Genomic DNA, 22093 nt, shown 5'->3' on the forward strand with positions numbered 1-22093 from the left:
GTAAACTTGAAAAAGTGACTATTGTGGTCGAAAAGTGGCGTAAAAAAAATTGGTACAAGGTAAGTCGAAAAACGACCTATCATCGTTTAGGGGATGAGTCATGCTTTCAAATAAGCCAAGAAGCACAGAAATCGCCAATTTTTTGGATGCCTGACATCATTTTGAACGAAAAACAATATTTTTTACGTGTTAATTAGATGGGAAACCTAAATCCTCGTTGAGCGACTTCTAAACTTCAAGCTACAGCGCCCTCCTTGAACGAGGACCTCTTTAATGTCAAAACCTAAAGTTTTGAGTGGTAGGAGCGAAGAAAAAAAAAAGTTCATTTTCGACACACCCTAATATATATATATATATATATATATATATATATATATATTGTACATTCATCATACAACTACCAGCAACCCCAATTAAGCGCTTAATTATTGCGGTTTTCCACTATTGCACAGAAATATATTCATCGTTTGATGAACGTATTTTTTCAACGATTATTGTTCACGTTTTACTGCTACTTGTGATCTACGTTCAATAACCGTTTATGAAATTTATTCAATATCGGACTATTTTCAAGATACATTGAATTGTATAATATGTATATTTGATCAAATGGGTTCATACTTGTTTTACTTCAACACGATTGAGGAAAATTCAACGTTGAGTACAATATTCAGATTATGAACGCACTTTTAGTATTCATGTATGCGGAACCGCCTGATGCCAAGCGGTGGCCAAATCAGTTGATTATCTTATAATTAGTTTCCGAAAAATGGACTTTAATTACCCGTTATTTTGATGCCAATATTATGTGGTAACTAAAGCTGAACACTGATCTTGTATTCATTTACCGGTGCATGGAACATAGATATAACCAATAAAAGGAAGAGAATAAAGAAGTGTCCGAAACGTGAATAATTTCGTACCAAGAATAATAATTTATTGTACATTTTTATAATTATTTCACAATATTGGTTATCATATTATAATATATTAAATCTCATTATTTGGCACGAATTACGTCAAGACTTCAATATCTTGTATGAGTACTTGCTAAAACAAGCGTTCATCATATCCTGTCGCATTTTTAACGTCGTTTGTACGTTTATTTTTCGCGCTATTTTATCGGAGTTCTGTGCGTTATACATTGTGTCACTACTGATATATTATTCTCCTGCTCTGGTGCGTCAGCGTCGGTAACGCTGCAAGCTAGAGTAAGAGCGCAATAATTATATGTAGAGACAGAACTTATCCCATGGACCGCGCATTCATACAGTAAGTGTAAGTATAGCGAGTGGTAAGACAAGGACAGCTCGGAATAACACGGGCATATATGGCAAAGTTGATTCCCTTTTGGGCACGATCTCTCTGTCGCTCTTGCGTCTCCTCTATCTTTGTCTTTGTCTGGGAGCCTATATTCATCCCCACCCTTGCAACTGGCCTCAGGCGCTGGTTATGGCGTTATTCGTCAACCGAATGCGGAGGTGCTCGGATCGATCGGTGATCGTGTAGCAAAAAAGGTGAGAAGCTATTGTTAATCTGCGGCCTAGACGGAAGAAGCAAATTCGTCATTAAATAACGCTGGTAAGTACAACTACATATTTTTCCAAATATGGTGGTATTTTGTCTTAATACATCGAGCATTCTTGGTTGAAAAAATAATGTGTTTTGCAACTCAAATTCTGTCTCTTCTGTATTTTTTTCTTTCCTTTCTTTTCTTTCTTCAAAAGAAACTATGTGTAATGTTCTGCGTCTTTTTCTCTAAACCAAACGATGTACCATAAAAATATGGAATAGTTTATTGTTTATTATATAACGTTCATGAATATTTTTGAACTGTTTTTAAACGTTATTTATATGTGTTAAGTTTACTATGATACGTATATTATAGGTTAATTATATTAGTTCTTGTCGAATTTGAGGAAAACTTCATGTTAATAATCATCCCATGTGATCATGCGGTTATTAGTAACTTTTGCTCTGTATTGTTTGAAATCGGTTTCGTGTTTATTATTTTTTTAGATACCGTTTCAACATATCTATAACATACATATGAACTCGTAGCATCTTCCAAAGTAACAAAGTATAGTAATACAGCCACGTAAATATTTCTGTGCCATCGAAATCACAGAAATATTATTTTGACAATATTTTTTATTTTCTTTTCCCTTCAATTGAAAATAACAATTATTATCCATCAGAAGAAGACGGTCATGTTAGACAATAGAGACAATAGAGAAGATCCGTAGCAATAAAGCTTTTTCACCAGTTAGTGCAACAACTTATATAGAGGTTTATTAAAAATTATGTATTTTGATCCAAAATTCTGTTTTGTGTATATTTTCTTGGATTTGGGCTGAATAAATATTAAAAAGGGATTTGCACCTGAATAATTTTGTAAACACTGGTAAAAATAGTGGTCATCTACCCATCAAACGTATATAATACGCAGGAAATTCGTAACAAGTAATTTTATTCCATTGGATTTGACTTTGATCTTTACCGATAAACGTATAGTATACTCATGATTTACGTTCAGTAGTAGGCGTCATGATATACTATTCGAAAAGTATTAGAATATAAGCAGGACATCGGCCCAGAATTGGTTCAACGTTAAACTACGATCTTGTTTAATTTGTAGTAACAATAAATAGCGATACATAGAACTATAAGTACTATAGAATAATAATATTAGTAACAGTACTATCTAGTCCTGAAATATATCACGATTCCTACTACTGAACGTAAATCATGAGTATACTATGCGTTTATCGGTAAATGTCAGAGTCAAATCCAATAGAATGAAACTACTCATTACCTGCGTATTATATACGTTCGATGGGTAGCTGACCACGTTTTTTATTCGTGTTTACAAAATTGTTCGGCTACAAATGCCTTTTTAATATTTATTTAGCCCAAATCCAAGAAAATATACACGAAACAGCATTTTTGATCAAATTACTTAATTTTCAATAAAATTTTATATAAATTGTTGCGCTAACTCGTGTAAAAGCTTTATTGCTATGAATCTTCTGTATTGACTCACGTACTACGTTCATTAGGTTCATTTAACTTTTAGTTTTCAGAGTGGTGTGCGGATATTTACGACAAATAAGGCAAGCACGTTAAAGCGTACATCATTTCTTGTCTGGTGTGTATTATTATTTAGTTTTATAACATGCCTCATGATTTAAAAGTTCTGAGTAAACGACATTTGCGTCGCAAAACAGCTATAAATACTCGTAAAGTATTACTGAGTATTGCAGGCAATAATTGTGCACTCGAGCACCTTACGAAATCACAATTAAAAGATGCTAGTCATGAACATGTGTCTTGTATCGGAGAATATGTGCACTCTATAGATAGCGATTATGATGTTGATCATATCCATCAAAGTAATGAACAGAATGAAGAAAACTCTAATTCGAACCGCGATAATAAAGATTTCAAAGACATCGAAAGTGACATAGATAGCATCAAAGCTACGTTGTACAGTTCTGAAGATAATTCAAGTTCCGTCAGCGATGAAGTGCATTTAGATGATGAAACGAACTTTGTTGAAAATTTGCGCGACTGGGCATCTTCAAATAACATCACACATAACGCGATCGATCAATTGCTAGCATTATTGAAACCAGCACATCCTATCTTACCCTTAAGTGCTAGGACTCTACTTCACACGTCACGACGTATTGAAACGTTAAATTTAGACAACGGAGAAATGTGTTATTTCGGTTTGGAGAAATGCTTGAGACAAAAACTCGAGTCAGGTCTCAAAAAAGGACTGTCACCTGAACATACGTTGCGAGTTGATTTTAATATTGATGGGATTCCCGTTTATAAAAGTAGCGGAACATCATTTTGGCCAATTTTGGGACGCAGTATTTCAATGATCGATGATAGCCCATTTGTAATTGGTGTTTATTATGGTACGGGTAAACCGATGCCACTATCTTCATATTTACGAGATTTAATTAAAGAAACGTCACGTTTAAGCACCAATGGTTTTGAGTTTAATGGCACCAAATACTTTGTCAGAGTTGGTTTATTCGCGTGTGACGCGCCCGCGAGATCTATGTTGAAAATGTGTTTAGGACATTCGGGTAAGGATGCTTGCGAGAGGTGTAAGATTCGCGCAGTTCATCTCAACCGTAAACTGTGTTATCCATGTGACACCGAATTCCAGAAGCGAAAAGATAGTGATTTTGTTGCACCTAGTGAAAACGATCGTCACGTTAAAGGACGTTCGCCTCTTTTAGATCTTTACGTGGGACTAGTCTCCCAATTTCCTTTAGATCCCATGCATTTAATCTACCTGGGAATTTTGAAGAGGTTGCTCCTTAAATACTGGGTCGAGGGTTCACGTGATTGCAAATTGTCTAAGGATATTTTGTTAGAAATTGAACGTATAATGAAACTATTGGCGCGATATGTTCCGGCAGAGTTTCCTCGAAAGCCCCGTGGATTTTTGGATTTGCATCGATGGAAAGCGACAGAATTTAGATTTTTCTTGTTATATTCCGGCCCTGTTGTAATGCGGGATGTGCTAGATCGAAAAAAGTACAAACATTTTTTATTATTGTCTGCCGCCGTGTATATTCTATCGAATACAGCCTTGTTCTCGCGTTTTCGAAACATCGCGCAAGATATGATCGAAAAATTCGTTACTCAAGGTGCTAAGATATACGGACAAAACTTTGTCGTATATAATGTACATTCGCTGCTGCATGTCATAGACGACGTAGAACGATTTGGCCCATTAGAAGAATACAGTTGCTTTGTGTATGAAAATCATTTGGGCCATTTGAAACGACTTATTCGATCGAAACGCTTGCCGCTGCAGCAGCTGAGTAATCGACTTGAAGAACTAAGTTCTATTCGTAAAACTAATTGTCAGGAAAAATTTATTCCTAAACCCAAATTTATTGGAAATTCTCGTGAATGTCAGGCTCTGGAAACGAAAAAATTCAAAATATCAATAAAAAGGCCGGATAATGTAGTAGCTTGTGGGACAGAAATATTAGTGATCAAATCAATCCTTTTCATTGCCGGAGAATATAGAATTATAGGTACTCCGTTCAAGTACAAGCGAGACCTTTATCAGAAACCTATTAAATCTTCCAAACTAGGGATTTTTTTCGTAAGAAGTTTCAACGTAGCGAAATCTTATCGCGTCGATGATATATTACATAAATTCGTCTGTCTTCCATTTAAAGATGGTTTCGCAGTAACTCCGATACTACACGAAATGAAATAAAATTTTTATTTTTTGTTAAACATCTCAACGAAACGAGCTCTCGACAAAAAACAGATGATGAACCTACGATTCTCGGCAATGTGTACGAGGAAGAGGGATTCGTTCAAGACATGTATAGTATGTCTATGTCTACCTCGCACACATTCCCGAGAATCGTAGGTTCATTATCTCTTTTATATTAAAAGTTTGCTTCAATTGAGATGTTTAGCAAAAAATAACATTATCGTATACCTATTACCATATACCGTATATGCCGAGTCTAATTTACCTAGTAGTCCAATATACCCAACTCTACCATATGTTCATAACATCACTTTTGAGCTGATTTATTATAGTTTTGTACGTCACATTGACGTTCAAGTATTGGTTAGACATGCGTTCCCAAAATCTTCATAATGTTTCATGATCGATTCATCTTTTAACTTATATACTACCTTGCATATTCCTATGTTGATGTCCTAATTAAAAACTTTTAAACTGGCACTTTTTGCTCAGAGTGGAATAAAAGTGCTTGAATTTTGATCAAATATAAATTTATACACCAGACTAGAGAATATGATACATTTAACGATGTTTTTACTCAGTCGTGCTGCAGAACTATGTATGCGGTGATTGAATTCTTGGTTGGCGAAGATAGAGAATGCGCATTGGTACCAGTTCTTTGGCTGGTCGAAAACAACACCCAATGTTACTGGCCACGGACAAAAACTGAAGATCATTTTACAAAACTTGTAAAATCAAAGGCTGCCTATGAAAAAACATGGCCAAAGTTTGCCATTCACAAAGTACTGCATACCGGAGGTGATTATTGGAACGTAGAACTTTTTTTTACAATTGTATACGGATTGAATGTTTCAATCATATTAATTTTCACTTGGATAAGAGTTACGACGATATATTTTGATCATATTGTACATTTGTGATTAATTTTGCTAATCAATGAGCATTCGGTATTGATTGATATTCCTTGATTAACTAACAGATGACTACCACGACACCGAAGCAACGATGGCGCGCCTACTGGAGCTGGGCACGTCCGATGAATCCGGAATAATTCGCAACATCGCTAAAAAATCCACTGTAATACCTCAGCAAGATATTACCAATGACGTGGACGAGAATGAAGCTACGAACAGTGATGATGTCGAACCTGAGCCGCAAAAGAAAAAACGTAAACACAAAACCGACAAGAAGAAGGCTAAAAATCGACACGTTAGTAACAAAAAAAAAAAAACGAAGCGTTCTCGTGAAAGTTCAAGTAGTTTAGGTTACACCTCTTCAGCTGACGAGAATTTGCCACCGTCCGAAGTCGATGAATCGACTTCTAACCGTAATAAGAATACTCGCTACATTAACTCAGCCAAAGGATCTACCAAAAATCAGACACCAAAGAAAAACTTGGCCCACAAGATCGTACAGCACCAGTATAATGATAATTCCCATGAGTCACCGAATCAGTTGTCTGGATATGAAACATCAAATAGAAACATTTCTAGTAGGATCATCAGGTCTACCACGCAATATGACTTATCAAGATCCTTTTCACAACTTGAACCTTCAACCCCGACCACATCACGCGAACAGAATACCTTTGAAGAAAAAACTCTGCAGTATTTAGAACACATTAAATCCTACACTGAACAAAACCATCTGCTACTACGTAAAATCTTCTCAAAACAGAAGGAAGTCAGCATCGACGTAACAAAGAAACCAGCCGAATTCCCAAAACTTCCTCTTAACTCCATGGAAGACTTCTCCAACCTCGAAAATATCCTGAAATCCGAAGAGCATCGAACTTATTTAGTGAGTAGACCTTGCAATCATATTCAAAATATGTATGTCATGACATACGGATAGGTACTAATACCGAGCGTATTCTTCAATGAGGGCCAACCCCCTCCCTAGCGCAAACCAACACAGGCACATGAGGCTCGGCCGGGAGGGGATAGAATGCCAGTGGCCATGTTAGTCTCCACTCGACCGAACTTCACGTACGCGTCATGTGCCTGAGTTGGCTTAGCACTAGGGAGGGGGTTGTCTCTCATTGAAGAATACGCTCGGTATGTGTTGACTGCAAAGGAATAATGAAAATTACTACAGGCATACAGAATTGCGGTTCGTAACGTTTTAACCCTCTCGGACCGTATGTTGCTTCTACGCAACACGCACTTTGAGGCTTCATAAAACTGTATCGGTCGCAAGGTCAGGGTTCTAACTGCATAGTTCCATTAAGCAAGGTCAGATGGCCTTATAGATACTCCTAAACCCTGAGGTAAACTGCTTTCACCCATCGAAATATCAATATGGTGAGAGATTTTCATTCAACATGAAATCGGTCTCGGTCTGATCGAGAGGGTTAACGTTAAAAAATGCTGAAAAAATATTAGGAATCGACAATCTCCAACTAGTCAAAATTGTTATCGATGTTGATAACAGTAAGAATATTTTGAATTCAATTCGACATTCATTCATTTTAGTATTTTGTTGCAGACCGGGAAACTGGCTTCTATTGGAGGGACAAGCGGTCGCCAATGTGTGTTGGCTATAATGAGGTCACTACTCACAAACGAATTAGCGATGCAATTCAATTGGGCAGGGAGGGACAAAGTCTCATTTCAAAAGACATTGACAATGGAAACTGTTTACGGTAATGAATAATTCATGAAATTTTCGAGAAACAGTTATTACTTGGATTTATCGTGTGAAAACAATATTATTCACACATTATTATTCAAATTATGCAAACTGTTAACTTTTTTCCCAATATATTCGAGATTCATCACAATTTACATTGAAATTATTCCTTATCAGTTATCAATATCGTGATATTGTACCTTCCTTTTGATGTATTTTTTCTCAGAGGCTGTGAAACAAACCTTTCTTGGCAAGAAGGAAATTGGTGATGCAACCGAAACCAGTGTTTCGTGTGCCGTGAAAGACTGGTTAAAACTAGCTCGATCACGGCATACCTATGTACGAAAGAAGGGCTAAGAAACTGTGGTAAACGTCAACTAATTTTAAAAACAGTCATATAAAAGTACAAATCATACAGGCATATAAATATTTCTGATATAAGTGTAATATTCTTAGCGTTTTCTGTTAGTTGTAACTACCGTGAAGACGAAAGTATAGTGTAGGTTGAGCTGTGTCTATGAGCTACAAGATGTACCTTTTTTTTTGATAAATGAGTATTTATAGATATAAGATATTTGTGTAACGTTCTAACAAAGATATAATAAAATCGATTCACATATATAAACTAAATTCGTACGCTTTCTAACTCAACCCAGACTTGTTTCTAGCTAACGTGAAATGATCTTCCTCTATAGCAGTGTACTATATACGCTTTCAATTACACATCCAAGATACGTTATGTATTCAAGTCTAGAGGTCCAATTAAAAACGTTTTTTAACACTGTATAATATTCGTTTAGACATAAATAATGAAAGATTAAAGCGTCATTAACAGAAAACATTTTGTCACGTTAGTTAAACGGACATTGTCAACACATTTTAATAGAAAAAATTTCCTTCATAATTTGAGTTTTAAAACGTACTTGCGAAACGTCTCTTAGTAGTCATCAATATCCAAATATTAGACGATTACCATAAATATTAAAATAACGGATTTTCGATACGTTTTATCAACAAATTGAGATACGATTTATAAATGTTTGGTTTCAAACGTATAAAATTTGCATATGAACAACTATCGTAAGACGTCCACCAAAAACGTTTAATAAACCGAAATCACGGCGGACATTCTTCGCAATAAAATACGTAGGTGCTGCACGTTTATTCTACAGAATAAAACGTTCTTTTTTGACGAATTTCATACGCTTTATATACTGGCATTGTTTATTGGGACGTGTTGAAATTATTGATTGATTGATTGATTATTGATTTCAAAGTATATGCTCGGCATCAATAGTATTGCTACATTTCGGCGATCAAATATTTATGGATAGATGATATCGGAATAAGAATGCATTGGAATCTGTAACAGATTTTCTGTATTCTGTCATGTCGGAAGTTGGTCGTATGTACCAATTTCATGAAAATGCAGATTCAGCTACGTCTTAACTGATTATCGAACATCCCAACTTTTCTAATCAAACATTATGTACAATCGGTGATAATTTAATAAAGATAGTTGATTATAACATATTTTCCCGAAAAATTATTCGGTTTTTCTGTAAAAGGTGGGGACAAAATTTGGGCCTAAGAACCTTCTGCTCAACCTCATTCAGTTTTGACGAGAAAAAAAAAAAAAAAAAAGTTACGTTGTATGAGAAAAAGAACTGTGACAAACAAATTTTCCATACGATAGAATTGAGTTTTTTTGACGGCCCAGGAACGAATTGATTTAAGTTCAGGGAACAATCAATTTGAAACCTTGCGAGATTTGCAGAGTAATTATGCCGAGAAATAATAACAGTAAAGTAAAACAGGTTTTAGAAAGCTGGAGTGATCTTTTTTATAGTAGTTTTGTTTGTTATTCTGGAAACTTGAGTCTTCCAGAGAATTCATTACTCGAAACTGATCGAAGCTTTATTCTTCTTATTTATCGAAGTTGATTCATACTCCGGTACTCCGAATCTAACCTAACCTATTTTTCTACCCAATCATCATCAGCATCATTGTTATTCTTACAATTAGACGCCGACGTGCGGTAAACGGCTGGACATTTTAACGTGTATACGTTACAACGCAGAAACGGAGACGATTGTGTGAATTTTATTCGGTTTTAAAGAGTGAGGAATCCCACAGTGTCCTTGACTCGCGATTAGTCACGAGTGTTTTTTACGCGGAGTTTGCCTAATTGAACAACGCACACACAGACACGCAATCGCCTTGTGACCTGTGAAGTGAATTGTCCAAAAGTTGTACAGCCTGTACAATTGTTTCACATTTTTACTGGATAAAATGAATCGACGTGAGGCATGGAACTTCATAACGCGCCGGAAGAAGAAAAAATTTGACTTACTATTAAACGAGGATGTGTACGAAATATGTAAGTACCGTGGGAAAACACTTTCTGCCTTTATTCTTGTCGTTTATTCACTCATGTGTCTGGTCCTGCTGCTGCTACTAATTAAGACGCTTCCTTATAACTTTATTCGTTTCCATGACACTCTTTTTTCTCATCAATAAAAGTTAAGACGTCCTTGTAGCTGACCGGAAAAAAAGATAGCCTAACACAAGCATGAAGAATGATTTTTTGTATTTTGTTTTACGATTTTTGAGCCCAGCTAAAATTTTACCAATACGATCGACGAAGCGAGCGAATTAATAGAGTCGTTTTTTTGGACTCGTGAAAGTTTAGCAACAGCAAAGAAACCCTATTTCTGTTTTTCGTGTTGTAACTCTTTTCTTGCCGGATCTGCAGCAATGCTTTTTTCCGTTTTGTTGTTGACGCATTTACGTAGATTATACGTGTCATGTATGAGTGAGTCGTAGTAACACCGAGTACACATAATGATGTTGCGACTGTCGTTATTTGGTGTTGAAATAATGGCTGATTGTACGGTGGCCATGTAAATTATAATTATAACCGCATTTTTCCGTTATTTCATAGTTTTAACTCAGTCGATGACTGTGCACTAGGTCTCTGCAATAATGGAACTAACAGTGACGTTATTCATCCTGTAATACGGAGTGTTGGATATTAACATAATCTTGGTCGGACAAAGTGATGACTAACTCGACTTGCATCTGCTTCATGACCGTCACAAGAAACATCGGTGCCTCATCAAACTTTGCCGAATATTGAAATTTTTACGTGTCTATCGTCTTACCGATTCCTTCTCTAACGAATTTTGAAAAACTTACACTCATTCTTCATCATCTTATCCAAACAAACAATCATTTCTTAGTTATTCGGAAAACTTTTACAAATTTTCATGCTTTGTGTGAAATCAACTACGTCTGCATCGTTTGTCTTCGGATTCCAATCGCCAATCGCTGATTGTTTGGCAAAGATTCGAGAATCTTCTTCCCTCATGCGGCGTACCCCTGAATCTAATAACAAATACGCTCCTGAACAAAAGACCAATTATTCTCTGTTCACTCTTGGTGTTTACCAACAATGATTATTGTCATAATTCCGAGAATCCAGATACCAAGAATATCCACAACTTGATAACAATGGATTATGGATCTCTTTGTGAGTGAACAGAAAAGCTCAAGTTCTTTTCCCTGTTGTTCTTTATACCTGCAGTCAATATTTGCATTTCTAGAAAAAAAAATCGCCGTTTTACCTAACAAACCTTGTGTCCCTAGAGAGGTAACGACGCCACGCTTGACGACATGAGCAAATCTCTATCCACTTTACACGCATGCGAAATGATCTGTTTCAAGCACGTGTTGAAGAAATACTTTTATTTTACCACGTACAAAAACTCGATGATAGTCCAACTTCGAGTATCTGCAAGTGCATTGTGCAAAACCCTCAAAAATCGTCCTAAAACAAAATGAAGTTTCATTGACTCCTAGCCAAGGCTAATAAGGCTTGTTTCATTCTGGCAACGACGTTGAAACGATCAGGAAAAACAGACCCAACACGAGGCATGTAAAAACTGTCTCGGACTAGGTTTAAAAGTCCATTGTTCGCTGGAGGTAGTGCAGGCCACAGGTAACCAAATCACTGAACGAGGGCTTAAGTTTCTCCTCAAGTTCTCCGAGGCGTTGGATGCCCGCTATCCTCTATCTTCCACTGCACACTCACGCACATTTTGTCCACACTCGACGCTTCATTGTCTAGCAGCGTGTAGGCAGTCTTCGTATCCAAAGGTTATTATATAAACTCTTCAACCAGCTTTGGCGCCCATTTCTCACTCCACGTTCCATGCAGGTACGGCCTGTAATTGGAAACTCCAAGCAACACGCGGATACAGTTTTATTGCACCACCCCTGCCTCATCCCTCGGCTATGAAAGTGATCAACTTACCGTTCAACTACGTGTACGTACAATGGAAATGAACGTGGCCACTGTGCAGCCAGTTCTAATGTCATATTTCGAGGTCGCAATTTTCTGGGCACTAGCGTTTTGTACATATGTTGCGACGCGATAACCACTTTGGAAAGCAGTCACTTTTGAATCGCTTGAAATCGCATGAAATCGCACGTATATTCGCTTTGGAACTCGCAAACCACTTTGGAAAGCAGCGTGGGTCCATTAACTCCCGAGTACACTCGCTTCTTGCTGTCTTATTTAGCTTATTTTGCCTACGTATCCAAAGACTCGTCGATACTCGCCGATACTCGCCAGCGATAAGTAAGCAGTCACTTTAAAATCGCATGAAATCACTTGAAATCGCATGAAAAATGTGAATTTCCTTGAAATCGCAAACCGCTTTGGAAGGCAGTCACTTTAAAATTGTTTGAAATCGGTTAAAATGACTTTGAACTTACGTGAAATCACACGAATCGTATGAAAGCCATTGAAATTGCTTGTAATCATTGTAATAGTTTGTCACCTGATGCATGACCAAATACCTCCTCGCCCTGCACGTGCTGTACTTGCTTTTTTCATCCTTGTTTCTTTAACCATCGTCCTACGGGTAAAATGGTGGTCGATATGAGAATGATTCGATAGGTAGGTGAAAGTTTTTGAATAGTTGAATATTACAAATGTTCACCTGGGCGAATTATTCTATTTGAAAACCAACATTCAGAGATTATAGTTGAAACTCGGCTTTTGAGGATCTTCGCGTGAAAGTTTACGTACATCGTATAATTAGTATTGAAAATAATAGTAGGAAATATCGTTAAGTGTGCTCAAGTAGTAGTTATGCGCAAAACACTTGTAATTAAGTACGAGAAAATCCTGTTGGCTCTTGACAGTTCAGGGTAAAAAGTAATTACTATTTTTCGATGAACGTAACTTCAATTTAATTGGTACGTTGAGGTTAGTGGCATACTTTTTTTCAAGTGGTACGATACAGTCACGTGCCATCACAAAATATCGTCTTAAGGGGCACACCAAGTGTGACAGCCTAAAAAAAAGGCGACTTTTGGGAATTTAACAAAAAAAAAAAACCACTCTATCAAATATTTTTAAATTTTAAGGGTATATTTGAACATATTTTAAGAATACACAGTAAAATTTTTGAAGAAAAAAATTACACGTTTTTCGAGTTACACGCGATTTTCGACGACGCTGAAAAAAAAAGGTCCTCCACTGCTGCAGTGATTCCGGCCTTCTCCGTGGCTGAAAACTAAAAAAAAAAAATTCTTGTTAAACCAGAAGATATTGTCCGTACAATGACCTACCAGTTTTTTGATCTGATCAAAAATCGAATTTTGGCAGGCCAAAAACGACTAAAATTTTGGGTAAAATTCAACTTTTTTTTAAAAACGCCGCCATTTTGTCAATTTTTGATTTTTTTTTCCGACCGTAGGTCATTGTACGGACAATATCTTCTAGTTCAACTAGAATTTTTTTTTTTTTTAGGGTTCATCCACGCAGAAGGCCGGAATCACTGCAGCAGTGGAGAACCTTTTTTTTCAGCGCCGTCGGAGATCGCGTGTAACTCGAAAAATGCTTAATATTTTTCTTCAAAAATTTTACTGTGTATTCTTAAAATATGTATAAATATACCCTTGAAATTTTTAAATAATTGATACAGTACTTTTTTTTTTTTAAATTCCCAAAAATCGCCTCTTTTTCAGGCTGTCGCACTAGGTGAGCCCCTTAATAGAAGTTATATGTTTGTTGTGAAAGTTAAACGTAAAAACGGAAAAAAAACTAGTCAGATGTTACCGCAGAAACAGAAGAATCTCTTTTTGCGTTAGAAGTAGAAAAAGGCATCCCAATGATATCAACTTATTGTTAGTGAGGACAGAATCTACAGTTAAAGGAAATTGCTTTTTACACGTGAACGGTATTTACTTGTGAAAAGTTGTTTTTTTTTTCAGTGCAAATAATGTAATATTTCCAGTCATTAGAGTCGAGCAAAATTCACATTCCTTCGCGATTCGAAGAAATAAAAGATATTTTTGACCTCGTCATGCCAATCTTGACATTCCATAATGATTCACTATCAGACTAGTGACAGATTACAAAGTTTCACGCATCTTCAGTGAATTTATTAACCAGCCAACTTGTGAAATTCAAACATCATTCGACTCGTCGCTTCTTTCTTTTCTCGAGGAAAAAATATCATGATCACTTATATTGTACCGTACTCGCTCACATATACCAAGGAGAGGTCTTTATCTAGTCAGTTGTTTGGGATACGGGAAATTAAAGATATCACAAGATTCATGTGAGATACGTGGAAAGCTAGAAGCTTACGACGCTACAGGTGATAGTTAAAGTGGTCAGTACGTATTTGGTCTCGCGTTCCGTCTGTTTTTACAGGCAAATGGACTGGCCGAAATATCGGTGTACTTGTACCATTAAATTTCGACCGGTTACCGTTCACCAACTGTCGACGGTCTTCGCGTTCGACGAGTTTTTTTACCGATGCCACGAATACAAGGTTGTAAATAAGTGTGCGTTAACGGAGAGACGCTGACTTCCTTCACCTCGCAAGAAAATACTCACGATAATCGATTTATGTCCTCTTTTCGTAGTAAATTAATTAAACCAATTATCATCTTCATTTGATCAACCAGTTACGGTCAATGACCTCCGCGTATACGAGTTACAACAGTCTTACAGAGATACGGTTATAACGGAGGATTAAGCTCATTATTCTGTATTGCATTTTCGGGAAATGGAAAATAATTGAGCTTCGTTCTTGCACCCAAAGCATCACGTGATCGATCAAAGTTTTTTTTTTTTTTTTTTTTGTGGCAAGACAAAAATATTTAACTATTGTACTGAGACGAACGTTGACAGTGAACCTGTGAAGATTCAAGTTGAATGTCCATCCTACTGTTTTACAGTAACGTAACAGGGTACAGTTTTAATTACTAATGAATCTTTCACAATAACATTTAAACGTGACAATCGTCGTTCGAGTTGAGTTCTTTGGAACAAATATGAAAATCTGGAGGAAAAGAAAGCGAGGAAGGAAAAAAAATTCACAAGTATTTTACAGTATCATACAATCTTGACAACAGGATAATAATACTGATTTTATTTTTATAACAACGCTTCGTTCCGTCACTTTTTCTTTAACGTAATTTCTCCGTAACAGAATCTAACTTCACCTCAAACCCAAGTATGCTTTCCAAGCATGCGGCCCTGGAAAAGTTTTCTTGAAACTAACCTTTTTTCTACATAAAATTTTATTTTATTTTATGTGGTAATACATCGAATATCAATACAGTAAATATTACTTATCTGTGAAGAAAAAATTAGATTTTTTTTACCAATCCTACTGAACTACGCAAGGATAGAAGAAGGTGATGAGAACGAAGTATGATTTTCAAATACCAAATTGTTGACGGCGAAGGTTCCTGACCTTTCCGAGACAAAGAACACTTTCCAGCCGAATGTTAGATTAGATAGCATTGCCTGGATCATGGCTGATAGTCTGACGTATTTCCGCTCTGTTCTTCTCGCGTCGCGTGTTTACGTACAGAGATTCAGCAAACGATGGGAACTTCACTTAAATTCGTCAAATTATTGAAATATACATTTAAGCGATGAGAACAATTTCTTGTTTTTCAAAACTCCACGTACACATGATACAACGAATGACAAGCGAGGTCTTTGAAATTCAATGATACGGCCATTAGTTGAGGAGTAAGAGCGAGAAAATTAGGTCCTTGGTGCAATCTTCTACAGAATTAATTTTCTTGGTAGAGAATGTTTGGGGGTGTCCCCTGAGTATAAATTTAAGTTTGCGAGACGGGGGGGGGGGGGGGGGGGGGAGGGTTGAGTTCCAGTTCCAGCCATCGTCTTGGAAAACACGTTTTACCAAATATCTCGTGAACTCTGCATCGTACGACAAATGCGATAGACACCTTTCTTTTAGGTTATGAAATTCTTGACATTTTTCTGTACAGCGCATACATTTTTATTTATGGAACGGCAAGCTTTTCCCAGAATGGTTTTTTGCTAAATATACAGCTATCGTTTGATGATACAGTAAAAACGGCGATGACGAAATTTGTAGAACATAAAATTTCCGAGAAACTTTACTTCAAGTTTGCTTTTCCTTCTCATTGCTGTTGTTGATGTTCATATTTTTTATGCGTGTGACGCGATGTGCGAACAACTTTATCTGGCTGCATTGATAATTTTTTTTATCACAAGACGTTCTACCCATGCAAATAAAAAAGATCTGTAAATACCTACTTCGTAGTTCTTCGTACTATTTATAATTTTCCTAGCTTCGCTACACAGTATTGTCATTTTTTCGGACACTTTTTGCCGTTTCATGTGATATGAAATGTTTTCCGTGTACTTATAAATAACATTTTCACCAACAATTCATGCGGTTTACCAAAATGTAGCTGTCAAATAATAAATTTTATGGAAATAAGTTTGGAATAAAGTTTCTTGGAAAGTTCATATTCTACAAATTTGGTTATCACCATTTTTAATATTTCATCAACCACGCTGAAAATTTTTTGCCTTGCTACAATCAAAAACCTATGCACTATGCAAAAAAAAGTTTCCATTAAAAGTTGAGGGAAATTTTACTTTCTACGAGAACGATCCGTACTATTTTTTATCCTAAGATGCACGGTTCTCGAGATAGATTTGGTAAAACGTATTTTCCAAGATGGTGGCCGAAGCTTGAACCTCCCCCCCCCCCCCCCCCTTCCTCGCCGTCACGCCAATTTGGATTTATATTCAGGGGACACCCCCAAACATTTATCAACAAGAAAATCAATTCTGTAGAAGATTGCAGGAAACTGTACCTAGCTCTTGCAATAAAAGATTAAATCGAGCTTTCTTTTGAACATTCGTTTGTTGATGCGCATATATCGTACTGACTGATCACGAAACTCCGGTTCTGAATTCGCATTTCTACGGTTCCTATTAAAAATGAGGAAATATAGCGTGTAGACGCGAAAGCAGAACGTAAACTGATGATCGAGAAAAATATTAACAGAGTCAGACGAAGTTTACGAGCATTAATTGTTTGTGTAAGTAATAATTCAGTTTAAAAAAAAACATGATTTTAGAAACACTGGTAATATGGCATACCTTTCTGTGTCAGGATAATGGGTCTTTAATTTAGAGTCTATGTAAAATACAATTACATATTACATTTATGTCTGGTTTAAAGATTGGCAAAATGGATATTCATCCGCGTCAGTATTTTCATTATCTTTCTGTTATTTGCGTAAGAGATTATGATAAACTGTGGCTTTCAACGCCATGGGAATTGTCCGGCGCGGAAAAGTTTACACCACGGTCTTACATACAGGTCCGGAAACTAGTAGAGTGGGGAATGACTCAGATATTGAGGCAAAACCGTGGTTCTCGTCTTCGCCGCCTGCAGCGCTGCCCCCTCGGGGTGAGCCAATCATAAATCAGATCCGAACAGCTGATTTTTCGGAATCAACAATCTTGAATAACACTCAAAAATGAAGAAGAATGCGAATGAAAAATTATTGAGATGTTTACTAGCATTCCATGGCGGGCGTGATAATTGTTTTATTTCAACGTAATCCTCAAATGTTTAAGTCAATAAAATCCATAAACATCAAGCGAGGGCTCACAACTTTTGAGACAGTTTGAGATCTTGTGTAGATGATCCACCGTTTACACACTTTACACTGAGTTATGAACTGTCAAAAACTTCGATGAGCAGGTTATCTTATCGGTATATATCTATATCTATCATACCCCGGGCCAATGGCGCCCCTAGCGGATAGATAGGAAACAAGACCGTGTGCCTCACTAACGGTGACACCCCTTATCACTCAAAAGTGCCGGAATTACCAGACCTGTATGTAAGACCGTGGTTTACACTCATTGTGCTACCGTACGCGAAAACGGAGAAAGCAACAGGATCCAGTTTCAGTACTTCACAATCCGCTTTTGCTTCCTTTTCAATCTTTAACCTATAATTTTCACTGCTTTTAATTAACTGCTTTGAGGATATTTATGCATGGAAAGTAAAGTCAGCGCAATAATATGTCGAATAAAAACATGACTAAGCAAAGGTTTAAAAAGTTTAACTAACCCTCATCGAATTGATGATTGTAAAAATTCTTGTAATCTGGAGAACGAAACATGCTAACGATCAATTTCAACTTTAAACATCCTCTTGTAAACAACGTTAGAGAAATTACATTGTTCTACTTTGTTATTGTAAAAAAAAAAAAAAAAAACCAATAAATCTCGTTCAATTTTGACGAACGATGGTCTGTTTTATTCATAAATGAATTCACTGCGAATCATTTGAGATAGATTTTTGTTAACAAACTGGTCGGTTGGTAAAAAAATTCAATGTATACGATCGTTATAAATTACAGATGATGAAACTTCTGATTTAGCAATCAATACGTTATTGTCAGTCAAAATCCGACTCGGACGATGAACGGAGTTCCATACAAAATTTTGATTAAAGGTATTCTCAATAAAAATCGTACAAGCAGTGTGGATGTTTTGATAAAAAATTATTAAACAATGTTATTTCCCTGAAATTGTGAACATAACATAAGGTGCTTACGTTTAATATTATGCGGTTTAAAATATTATCTCGTATCTCCAAGACTTTTTTTCTGTACGTAACTATATTAGCTTAAGTGGGACTTTCTAAGCCTTTGTTTTATCACGTACATATATACACATATATTTCTTTTTTTTTTGTTTCGACCGCTTTTTGACCTCGTTGTACATCCCATACATCCTCAACTTGTGTTAATTTATTCTCGAGTCTGGTATACACACGTAGCATGAGTATAAAAAGAAATTTTTCCTCATTCAAATTAGCCCCGTTTGCAAGGAGAGTGGCAACTTTACCCAGAGACGTTAATTGGCGGAAGGATAATCCAAGGTCCGACCTCATATCTCTCCAAGAACATGAGACCGTACACATCGTGGTGGAGTGTAAGTTGACAATAATTTTGAATAATTAAAATATTGACAGAAAATAAATAGTTTCTACATTATAATCACAGATGTGTACAATTGTTAACAAATCATTCGTTTGATTTGTGAAAAACTCACACGGATATTGTTCGAGTTTCGACCACTCGAGGCGCTTTAACATCGTTCTAAGATTTATTGCAGCAAATCGCAACTCGTCGCGCGGATTTGGAAATTACGTGATTACGCTTATCGCCTGTGCTGCGAAAGAGATCTTATCCGCATTGACGTTATGCCGAGAATAATATTGGCCAGCGAATGTTTACGGAATGCGAGTAGAGCCGTATTTCAATTCCCCGACCGAAGCAGCCCGGCGCTCGGACGAATATTGTATCCTTGGCTTTTCACCAAAATCTACTTCTGGGATTATTATGCATCAACATCTCCTATATTTAGGTGAAAAACAATCCATAAATCCCATTAATGTTAGCCGGGAATTATCAATAATATACAGTTGGCCATCGGCCGAGATATGGATGTATAATTATATATTCTCATAAGTATGGTTATATTTGTATATAATATATATTCTTATAGGTATGCCTATTATACGTTTAACATAATTTATCCAGGAGCAGTGAAGATGTTACGCTACTGAACGTCGCCGTAGCTGCTACACGTTGTTTAAAAATAATGTTATTCCGTGTTTTAACCGTCGCACGCGTTGAGGGTATAAAAACGGATAGGAAAACACTGATAAAATATGCCTTTAGGCGCGTTTCTATTTTCGCATGCGCAAAAGCAGCCGTGCTCAATTATACAAATTATTCGTTCTGTGGATGGCTTGAAAATATTCAAGGCTACGTTTGACATTGACTGTGGTTTCCACAACACTGCATCGACATAAATTTTTAGTTTTAGTTATTACGCAGTCTTTAACTGTTTGGCATTTTTCACCGTAACAGAAAAAAATGACGATGAGTTTTGTAGTTGTGAATACAATATTCTAGTATTTGTTATTATTCCTTTCGTTATGGTCATTCGTACGATACTTTCTTGCAACTTTTATGACAAATTACATGCTTGTGCAATAATAAATTGACGTTAAGACCTCGTTTAACTAAACAACTGCAGTTAACCAGACAAACAGTTGCAAAATAAACGGGAAATATAGCACTGATAATTATTATTACACTAAATGGTTACTTGTACCAGATTTTCTTCCAATTCCGACAATATTTAAACTGTTCTTGTAACGATATCCATTTCACTCGAATTTTGTAGTACAATTGTAACAAATTTTTTATTTATTTTTTTTTCAATTCAGGTTACATCTCAAGCTTTGCTGAGATTTCAGGTACTTGATAATAAAACACACAAATATTATGGACGCCGATTCAAGCAATTTTGAAAGGTTACGTTGACCTGGATTTTACCGCCGAGTGAACGTAAAATCATCTCATCAATTTACCGATATAATTAAAAAACATTTTGAATTTGTGTGCTTATTTTCTGGCAACATTTTTGCAAAAAAATGATGAGTTGCCACAGGACGTTATTGTCTCATTTCAAATGATCTTCTTAGGTTTACGGATCAGGCTTCTGATACTGAAAGAAACTTTTTTAACTCAAAAAATATATATATTTTAATATATCTTTGCTAGATAATATATAATTGACGGTGGAATTGAATCAAATGTTTGTTTGTTATTTCTCAAGATGTCATCGTAAACTGACATTTGAGATTGTTGAATATCTGTTAAGGATTGTACAGAAATGAATATTTTTTTATAATTGATGGCATCGCAAGTTCTCCCAATCAAGGTGTACCTTAATTTTTGCATATTATAAAAATTTCCATCCAATATTTGTAGGGGAAAAAACATGCCGGGGATGAAATTATAGTTAATTGAGTAGGACAATTGATTTGTGTAATCTTCCGTCTCCTAAACTCTCAGCAGTTGTGCAAAAAGCGAATTCAACACTGGTAATTTCATCTCTTAACGCTACGAACGTCAACTTGATGGTTCTAATTAAATCGTTTTAATTTTTCTATGCATCAGATCCTCACGCTGCAAATACCAAGATTTTCGGACGAAACAATGGAAAAGTTTTGTCAGTTGACGTCAAAACAAGCAATCAATTTAAAACTGTTGAAAGATTCCGACGTAGATTAGAATGTTACACATGAAACATTGACTAAATTCTTCAGTGCACGAATAGTGGAAATGCGAATACTATTTTACCTCTGCACGACCCACCACGTTTGTTTATGCGCGTATCAACGTATAGTTGAGGTTATGTTGTATTTCGTACGCGCGCATGCGCCTGCGCTGTAGGCTCACTATGACTTGCCGTGACGTCAATTGGTGGAATGCGCGACCTTGAACGAAAATTGGTCCTGTTTCGCGCACGCCTTACTCCTTACTAGCGATGACCACTGAGTTAAAATAAGTCGATGCATCGATCAATCGAGTCCAAAAGAATAATCGAACACGACTCGATTGAATGGGTAAAAATTAAACGATTAGTTGATTATTCCGTTTTTTTTTTTTTGAGACGGTGCATTTGAAACCAAAATTTCGTAAATTTCAGTATGTAGTTTTAACTTTAGATTGCCACATCTATCTTTTTCCTGTGTCATTACCACACCGGGATCTCGTGGTTTCCATTCGGATTTTTTTCCATAACTACAGTTAAAATTGAAATGTTCAAGTTTTTTTTTTCAGTCGATCAAGAATCGATCAAGGAACAGCCCTGTGATGGAAAAAAATTGATAGAACGAAACAACTCTGAGATGTACGAGTTTAAAAAGAAAAGAAAGTCCAAAAACGCGAGAAAAATCTCGAGTTCACACTTTCTTTTCAAGAATTCATATCTTCTGTGCTAGTTGC

General features: G+C 36.3%; 2 protein-coding genes across 14 annotated transcripts in view; both read left to right on the forward strand.

Annotated features, from left to right (window-relative positions):
- The window catches only part of LOC124301442 (ras GTPase-activating protein raskol), a 241148-nt gene that overhangs the window by 123357 nt on the left and 95698 nt on the right, over positions 1–22093 (forward strand). For 4 of the 7 annotated variants that reach the window (XM_046756480.1, XM_046756473.1, XM_046756474.1 and 1 more), the window contains one exon: positions 19104–19220. The exons of 2 other annotated variants lie outside the window; for them this stretch is intronic. In XM_046756480.1, the coding sequence (XP_046612436.1) occupies positions 19104–19220 (117 nt within the window). Of the gene's footprint in view, positions 1–9899; positions 10269–19103; positions 19221–22093 lie in introns of those variants that run through there. One more of the 7 variants, XM_046756483.1, reaches the window with a different exon arrangement.
- Positions 963–8765, forward strand: LOC124301446 (uncharacterized). Of its 7 annotated transcripts, none has more exons than XM_046756506.1 (6): positions 963–1581; positions 3077–3148; positions 5839–6055; positions 6237–7057; positions 7732–7901; positions 8115–8765. In XM_046756506.1, exons 3-6 carry the CDS (start codon positions 5854–5856, stop codon positions 8155–8157), a joined length of 1236 nt encoding a protein of 411 aa, XP_046612462.1. In that variant the 5' UTR covers positions 963–1581; positions 3077–3148; positions 5839–5853; the 3' UTR covers positions 8158–8765. The 7 variants fall into 7 exon arrangements, 5 of the variants coding, with proteins under 5 accessions (XP_046612462.1, XP_046612459.1, XP_046612460.1 ...); XM_046756503.1 differs by having other exon boundaries at positions 977–1581; positions 7745–7901; positions 8115–8518; XM_046756504.1 differs by lacking the exon at positions 3077–3148 and having other exon boundaries at positions 978–1581; positions 7745–7901; positions 8115–8518.

This window comes from Neodiprion virginianus, chromosome 3 (genome assembly GCF_021901495.1).
Source record: "Neodiprion virginianus isolate iyNeoVirg1 chromosome 3, iyNeoVirg1.1, whole genome shotgun sequence".
In the NCBI taxonomy this organism is placed as follows: Eukaryota; Metazoa; Arthropoda; class Insecta; order Hymenoptera; family Diprionidae; genus Neodiprion; species Neodiprion virginianus.